This window comes from Geospiza fortis, unplaced genomic scaffold (genome assembly GCF_000277835.1).
Source record: "Geospiza fortis unplaced genomic scaffold, GeoFor_1.0 scaffold317, whole genome shotgun sequence".
Lineage (NCBI taxonomy): Eukaryota > Metazoa > Chordata > Aves > Passeriformes > Thraupidae > Geospiza > Geospiza fortis.
The window spans coordinates 2,114,107-2,122,401 of NW_005054398.1; the positions used below are offsets into that span (position 1 = coordinate 2,114,107).

The 8,295-nt window shown below is 55.6% G+C and overlaps 1 protein-coding gene across 1 annotated transcript in view; it reads right to left on the reverse strand.

The window, feature by feature from the left end:
• Positions 1–410: 410 nt before the first annotated feature.
• The window catches only part of SNX1 (sorting nexin 1), a gene marked incomplete at its 5' end in the record, with an annotated part of 9,190 nt that continues 1,305 nt past the window's right edge, over positions 411–8,295 (reverse strand). The window contains 12 exons of the mRNA XM_031061044.1: positions 411–822; positions 948–1,019; positions 1,303–1,383; positions 1,721–1,864; positions 2,437–2,642; positions 3,517–3,610; positions 3,737–3,850; positions 4,895–4,970; positions 5,218–5,296; positions 5,790–5,931; positions 6,832–6,875; positions 7,923–7,989. Coding sequence (XP_030916904.1) covers positions 772–822; positions 948–1,019; positions 1,303–1,383; positions 1,721–1,864; positions 2,437–2,642; positions 3,517–3,610; positions 3,737–3,850; positions 4,895–4,970; positions 5,218–5,296; positions 5,790–5,931; positions 6,832–6,875; positions 7,923–7,989 — 1,170 coding nt within the window. The remainder of the gene's footprint in view (positions 823–947; positions 1,020–1,302; positions 1,384–1,720; positions 1,865–2,436; positions 2,643–3,516; positions 3,611–3,736; positions 3,851–4,894; positions 4,971–5,217; positions 5,297–5,789; positions 5,932–6,831; positions 6,876–7,922; positions 7,990–8,295) is intronic.

Sequence of the window (8,295 nt, forward strand, 5' to 3'; positions counted from 1 at the left end):
GGCGCCGCAGGGAGCCGGCTCCAGGGATAAGGGGAAAGGAAAGAGGGAAGTCAGCCCGAGCTGCCTTCTCGCTTTTTGAACGGGTATCGGTTTTGATAAAGCGCACACGCGAGGCTGGGAAGGAGCGAACCCGGGTAAGGGACGGGGTAGGAACACCCTGAGAGCTCCACCCTGGCTTTCTGGGGAATGCCACCAAGTGGGATTGCCACAGAGCCCCGCTGAGCTCAGATCCTAAAAACGGCTTGCACCCGAGGAAAGGCAGAGAGCCAAAGCCTAATCAAGAGCGGGGACAGGTGGCCAGAGCAGCGCCCAAGGTCACCTCTGTCCCGTCACAACACGGGGGAGGCTCTGCTGCCTCCAGGGATGCACCCTGACCGCTCCCCACTCCCACCCCCAACACCCAGAGCCTGTTTGCCCTGATAGAAGTTTTATTACAGAACTTTAATGGCACTGCAGGAGTAAGATAATTCATTAGAGCCTTAAAACCCAGCCTGAAAAATAGATATTTGCCAGATCTCATGAACCCCCTGGCTGTGGGTCTGGTCTGGAAGCAGGAAACTAGTTTCTCTTCAGTAAGAAAATATATGTTGCTAAATGAAAAATATACAGTTAGAAGAGTTACTGGCTCACAAGCTGTTCTTCTGGGGGTGACACCTCTACCAGCTCCAGCATGTGGAACGAGGGGTCGCCCACGTGGAAAAGAGGAGGAGGTATAGTGTATATAAAAAAAAAAAAAAAAAGGCAAAATTCAGGTTTGTTTGCTCAGTCCAATTAAGAAATGGCCTTGGCTTCAGGCAGGAACGCTTCCCAGTACTTCACCAGCTGCAGGGAGGAGAGGGAGAGAGTCAGGAGCCTTGAGGATGGAGCTGCAGTGCAGGGGGTCATGCTTGAGAGATTCACAAGCACGGCCTGAACTTGGACATAAAACCACATCAGGGAGCACTCACCTGCTGCTGAGAGTTCAGTAAGGTCTCAAGGTATTTCGTGACGTGGTTTCTGAAGTCCTTCGATTTCTCTTTCTGCAAGAGATGGGCATGAGGCTGGAGCAACCACCAAAACCCTCCAGAGTCTGGGAGGGGGAAGGAGAAACCAGCAGGATTTTCCTGTTCCCCCTGGGGCCCCGTGAGGAGAGCAGCACATGGGACACAGAGGATCTTGGCCCACCCAGCTCCATTTTAAGATTCCCTGTGGGGAAGCCCCCTCAGCAAGACCCCAGCTCACACATGCTGGGATTCAGGGATGCTGCTGTGCCAGGAGGAGGGGCAGGAGCCCAGGCCAGCGCCAAGGGCTGCCCCAGCGTACCTCAAAGCGGATCACCTCCTTGCGGATGACGGCAGAAATGCGCTCAAAGTCCCTCTCGTACTGCGTCACCCGCGACTCCCACTGCAGAGACAGCAAGGGCACCTTGGGCACAGCAGCAGGAGCTCCTGCCCCCTCTCCATGGGGCTCTGGAGCCAGCACTGTGCACGTGAGAGGTGCTGCTGGAGCAGAGCCCAGCCCCTGGCACCACCTTGGCACGGAGGTCGCAGGAGGCAGGAGCACCAGCAGCCTCGCTCAGGGCTGCCTTGGCCCTTGGTGTAACCTGGCCACAGACACCTCTCCCTCCCGCTCAGGAGGCGCCCCCAAGCCCAGGAAGATCCTTCCCCAGCCCAGGAGGCTCCTTCCCCACTGCAGCAGGGAGGGCAGGAGCAGAGCACAGACCCCACGCTCCGTTCCCTACCTCCGAGATCTCATCCTTGGCCTGCTGCAGCTTGTCGGGTTTGTTTGCCCACAGCAGCCTGGCCTCCATCTCCCTCTTCTTCTGGAGCATGGTCTGGGCATCCTGCCACCGCTGCCAGGTCCTCATGCGCTGGTCAAAGGCTCCCTGGAGGGAAGGAGGGGCACAGCTCTCCTGACAAGGAGGTCCTGGACCAAAGCTGAGCCAGAACACAGACTGGGTCCTGCTCTGGAGCATCCACAGCTCCTGTATGGACCAGTGGACCAAGGACATGGTGGTCTGGCCTTTGGGGCAGGAAGGGGTCAGCCTGCTGGACTTGCTCCTCCCATGGGATTGCTTCTTCCCAGTGCACCAGATGGGCTGTGTGGATTTGATGCCCAAGCTCAGGAGCACTCAGGCCCTGCCACAGCAGGCACTTGGCAGGTCAGTTTTCAGCCCCTGTATCACAGGTTACACCTTCACCTCTGGAAGGGCTGGGTCACCCACAAGCCATGAACCTGCTCCACATCCCCTCTGGAGAAGAGCAGCACAGCCAGGCCTCACCTACAGCATCTTCCAACCTTCCCAGGGCACACCTGCCCAACCAGCAAGGATTCCCTCTGCCTGAAGGGGCCATGCCCTGCATGCCCTCTGCTCTGCCCTGTGCTTGAGTTTGGAACACCTCCTGGCATCCCTAAGCCCTAGATGGGTACAAGGAGCAGGAGCAAAGGAGTCCTCACCTTCACAACCGAGAGCAGGCGGATGTAGTCCCCCAGGAGCTCGGCCAGGAGGAAGAAGTCATTGTTAGCCTGTTCATGGTGCAGCTGCTCAATCTTCTCCTCCACCTCAGCCAGCTGGGACAGGGCTCGGGACAGGGCTGTGTTGTCCTCTGAGCTCCCCAGCATGGCCAGGCTCTTGGCAAACTGGGCTGTGTTCAGTGCCAGCTCTGGGGAACGGGGTGAGGGTCAGGAGATGGGCCTGGCTGCACCAGGAGCTGCCCAGCAGAGGGTTCAGCCCTTGGAGCTGCCTTCCCACAGCTCCAGGAGATAGCAGCAGGAAGGGCCAGCAGTGGCTCAGAGCCAGCAGCTTCCAGCCATGAGGAAAGGGGAAGCAGCTGAGCCCAAGGACAGGCACAGCTTTGCAGAAGTCAGTGAAAAATGCAGAGGAAGGAAAACATCCCCACTCCCAGAGGTCAGGTTTGCTACAGCAGCCTTCAGGCCCATGAGGACAGGCTGAGGGAATTAGGGTTGATCAGCCTGCAGAAGAGAAGGCTCCAGGGAGAGCTCAGAGCCCCTGGCAGGGCCTGAAGGGGCTCCAGGAGAGCTGGAGAGGGACTGGGGACAAGGGATGGAGGGACAGCACACAGGGAAATGGCTTCCCACTGCCAGAGGGCAGGGATGGATGGGATATGGGGGAAAAATTCTTTTCTGTGAGGGAACTGAGGCCCTGGCACAGGATGCCCAGAGCAGCTGTGGCTGCCCCATCCCTGGCAGTGCCCAAGGCCAGGCTGGACAGGGCTTGGAGCAGGCTGGGATAGTGGAAGGTGTCCCTACCCACAGCAGGGGGGTGGAACAAGATGGACTTTAAGGTTCCTTTAGCCCCCAAGCCATCCTGGGATCCTGTGATCCCACAGGACCCCGGTTCCCTTCCACACTGCCATGCCGAGCTTGTGGAGCTGCACACAGGAACTGGGGTGAGCATTTCTGGTCTCCCAGGAGGAAGGGACAGAGAGTCCTTTACAGCACTGTCCCAGCTCCTTGGAAGTGTCCCTGGGACAATGGTGACCCCCTCCAGGCCCAGCCCAGGTGTCCCCCGGTCACCTTTGCGGTGGTTCACCAGCGTCTCCACCACCGCGTGCAGCTTCCGCAGCCGCTGGTCCTCGCACTCCACCTCCTGCAGCTTCTCCTCAAACCACTGCAACGGGGAAATGCAGAGCTGATTGCCACAGGGGGGGCTTTCCCTGCACCCAGAGCTGGAGCTGGGAAGAGCACACGGCTCTGGAGTGAGGACAGGGACGCCCAGAGGTGCCCCGGCACTCACCATGTCCGATTCGTTCATCTTGATGGTCATTTTACTGACCGCATCCGTGGCTTTGTTGAACATCTTCATTATTCCTGCTCCACTCAAGGTCTGGGTTCCTACTGCTCTTGGGAGCTGGAAAGGAATGGAAAAGTTTGCTTTGCCATAGGAGATGGAGCCAGCCTGGGAGAGCTGGGGGTGCTCACCTGGAGAGGAGAAGGCTCCAGGGAGAGCTCAGAGCCCCACTGAGTGTCTAAAGGGGCTCCAGGAGAGCTGGAGAGGGACTGGGGACGAGGGATGGAGGGACAGGACAAGAGGAAATGAGTTTCCACTGCCAGAGGGCAGGGACAGATGGGACATTGGGAAGAAATTCCTCCCTGTGAGGGTGGTGAGGCCCTGGCACAGGTTTCCCAGAGCAGCTGTGGCTGCCCCACCCCTGGAAGTGTCCAAGGCCAGTGGATGAGGCTTGGAACAACCTGGGATAGCAGCAGGTGCTCCTGCCCATGGCAGGGGGTGGAATGAGCTGGGCTTTTTAAAGTCCCTTCCAGCCCAAACTGGAAGCTTTAAACTGTGTTGGGATATTTCTTGTAACGTCTTCAATTTGTGTTACTCTGGAATTGACTCACTGCAGGAGCTTCTGCCCTGTTCCCTCCTTTTCCAGTGTTGTCTTTACCTATTTATGCACTTAAATATCACCTCTGTCTTGAGAACATTTGTCTAACAGAAACTATTCTGATGTCAAAATAAATATATATAGACAATAAAAAGGAATTTACTCAATCTTCAAAGGTGAGGGTTAGCCAATTGTTCAAAAAAAAAAAAAACTGTCAGAATGAAGTTGAATAAAATGTTTGTCTGACCATACTAAATAATGTTACTTACAAAGCCATTGTAGTCCTTTCACCTTCTTCATCTGGCAGCCATCATATTAAGTGGTTCTGATGATTCTGTTTTGCCCATGAGGTACCTGCTGAGTGATCTCTCCCTGCCCTTTTGTTTGTTTTCTCCCAGCGGAGGGGATGGCTCGGCAGCTTGGGTGGGCACCTGGTGCCAGCAGCAGCTCCCACTCTTACAGGGCTGTGCCACTCCCCACTGAGCTCTGGGGGATCCTGCCTCATTAACTGCTCAAGGACCATTTCCTTCAGCACTTCCAAGGATTCCTCACTCCACCCCACTGACCTCCTCCTTCTCCAGGAACTCCCTGACGTCCGGGTCCTGCAGCATGGTTGGATGGCTGACCACCCTCCGTAGGTACCTGTGGGAGAACAACTCCAGGAGTCACTCTGGCTGTAGCAAATCCAGCTTTGCATTTTAAATCTGTCCATCACAGCTTGGCATTTACTCCAGAACAGCAGCTGGGGCGCTGGAAATCAGAGCCAGCAACTGTTCTAAATTCACCCAGCAGTTCTCCTGTCTCCCTGGGGAATTTGGTGGTGCCACCATGAAGAGCAGACCTCTCTGAGGTCCCTCACTCAGTGCAGGGACAGCTGATGGGGTCATACCTCTCTAGAGCAGCCCGACGTTTTTCTAGGAACTCTGCAGAGGAGGAATCTTCCTTCCCAACTTTCACTTTGGTCATGCCTAGCACAGAGGGAAGATGTGATTAATGAGCTGCTCCAAACTCTACACACAAGGTGAAGTGGTTTATTACAAGGTAAAGTGGTTTATTGCAGACTATCAGGGTGACAGTGGAGGAGAGGAATCTTACAACAGGAATTAGACTTTGGAAATTTGAAATCTGCTCCTACCCAAGGAACTGACACGCAGGAAAGAGGCAAAGCAATGGGCTGAACTCAAGTGAGCAGCAATTCAGTGACACCACTGAGGTTTTACTCTTCACCAAGCAGGTGGGGAGGCACCTGTGAACTCCATCAAGGATTTAAGTCCAGAGCTCCAGGTATGGGGCCAGAGCTTCGTCTGCGCCACAGAACCCAGATTAATTTCCCTGTCTACTCTGCAGCTTCCCTGTCAGCTCTGAGACTGCTGCAGCCAGTCCTTGGGCACAGAGCTCCATCAGAAGGGCTCAGGAGAGCTGTGGAGTGGCAGCCCTGGTGCAGGGCAGCTCCTGACTCACCGATGAGGCTCTTCTCAGGCGGCGGGGGCACGATGAAGCCGTTCTGGGCGTGCTTCTCTGACAGCTTCTCATAGAGCCCCAGGAAGTCACTGAACCTCCTTTTCACCGAGAACTGCTTGCTCCTGAACATGGGCATGCTGGTCTGGGGAACACATGGCACCTGGGTCACACTCCCCCAGGAAAGCCTGGCCCTGCTGGCACCTCTGGGGCGAAGTGGGACAGGACCAGCTCTGCAAGATGTGAGCAGTGAGCAGAGCAAGGTTTGGCCCAGGTTTTCCACTGTTTCTCTCCCAACTGGGTTCTCCCTGGAGCCAGCAGCAGAACTAATGGCATGAAATAACAAACAGCTGTTCCTGCAGCCGTGGGCTGCTTAGTAAGCCCTGCCCACTGGCTAATCCCATCATCCCTGCTCCACACGGGAACAGGGACGCACCCCTCAGGCCACCTAAAGACTACAGGGCCCAGCAGTGCTTTGGGCTGAGTTTGCAGAGCAGGAATTAAGGATAACAAATCCTCTTGTCTCTTCTCCAGACCACAGGTTGCCCATAGCCCAGCAGCCATGGCACAGGCAGCTGGAGCAACTTTCCAGAGCCCAGAGCCAGACTCCAAAGCATTCCAGCAGCTGCATTTCTCATGGAAACTGAGGGGAATAGTGCTGATGTGAATGCAACTACAGCAGCAGCTCTGCAGAGAGTGCTGAGCTCAGGTCAGCTCAGCCTGCTGCTGCCACTGGCACAGAACCTTCAGCAGCAGCCCTGGGCTCAGGGACTCTCCCAATGGATGTCATTCCAATGCTGAGCATCCCTCTCAGCCTGCAAACAGGGAACTGCCTGTGAAAATAAAGCCAGTCTCCTTTCAAACAGATTCCAACCCTATTCCTCTGCTGGGCTCATCCTTTGTGGATTAGAACTCCTGAATCCACAGAACCATTCAGGCCTCCTGTTTATTTAGGTCACTGCTAGCTTGGCTGAGGACACACAGTGCAGCTGCCTTTAAGCATGGAAAAACAATGGAAAATGAGACACAGAGGGGTTAGACATACCTGTGTTGACACTTTGTAGGCTACGTAGGCGTTCATGCCATCCCCTAAGGAAAACAGAAAGGAGGTGTTGGGATCACAGCTTCAGCACTTTCCACTATTCCCTGAACACAAAGCACAAGGCTCCTGACCTTTTCCTGCCTCAGTGATCCTGATTTTGGGTCTGATGGAGCCCTGGATCTTCCTGCAAAACCAGAGGCAGCATCCTGCTGCACGGCCCTGGACTCCTGCCCAGCAGCCACTTCCCAACCTGCTTCTGCCTCCCCACACTTCCTAGGGCAGCCAGCCCTGACAATTGGGCACTTGTTGTGCCAGCAGCCTCTGGGCTGGCTCCACACATCTGCTCACACCCCAACAATTCAGGGGCTGTGGGGCACATGAAACACTCCATTCACGGGATGCAAGTCAGCCTGGATGGGGCTGGATCCCGGAACACCACAGGCAGTTTGCTCCAGCTCACACAGAAATCCCCTTGTTCACCTGGCAGTTCATCTGAAGGGCATCCTCCCAGCTCCAGTGCCACCCTAAAGATACATCTGATTTACACCTCCCAGCTCCAGAGATCACAAGCCACGCAGTGGGAACACTCATGGGGCTGCTCTGCTGCCTGGCATCAGATGTCCCCTTGGGTTTTCTGCACCCCAGGAACTTCCACATGGCTGGTCGTGACACTCTGACCCCTCTTTCAACAGACAGAAACCCTCTTGCTTCTCATTTTGCAGCCAGAGTTGTTTCCCTGGCAAGCCCAGCTTCCAGGGAATGTGCCAGAGCATGGAACAATGCACTGAGTTTCAGGTTAAGGGAATTTTGCTTACCCCATGCCAGCTCCACACAGGTGGAGGTCATGCCAAGCTGGTCACCACAGTGCCAGGCACCAAGAATCCCAAAAACCTGGCTCTGGGCTTTCCAGAACCTGCCTCTGGCCTGGCTCATTCTCACCCTGGGCTTTGTGCAGCATCATTTCTTTAAGATGCCAGAGGAAGCCTTGGAAATGTTATTGAAGGCTCAGGTTTGTGCTTGGAGAGAGCCCGGAGCAGGAGCTGCAGGCCCAGCCTGGCTCCCCCAGCCCTTTCCCCTGCAGAATTGTAACTCACCAACTTTCTCTGGGTCACTCACTCCCACTGTCAGGTCAAATTTGTCCTCCTGCTCCTCCTCCTCCAGCTGTTTGGAGAAAGCACAGAGGGACAGCAAGTGAAAATCAGGAAATCAGGGCTCAACCCAGCCCAGACCATCATGGTGAGCTTGTCCCCCTGCAGGGCAGCTCTAGCACCTCAGTCTGGCCAGGACTGTCCTATAAACCCTTCCAGCTCCTCCTTGTTGTGTCCAGGCAAGGATCCCAAACTGGGTTTGCTGCTCCTACCCCACTCTCTGCCCAGACTGATGCACAAACTGCTCAGCCCCAAGAAGAAGCTGCAGAGCTCCCACTCACAGCTGGGATCCTCAGGACCAGATCCAGCACTGTGACAA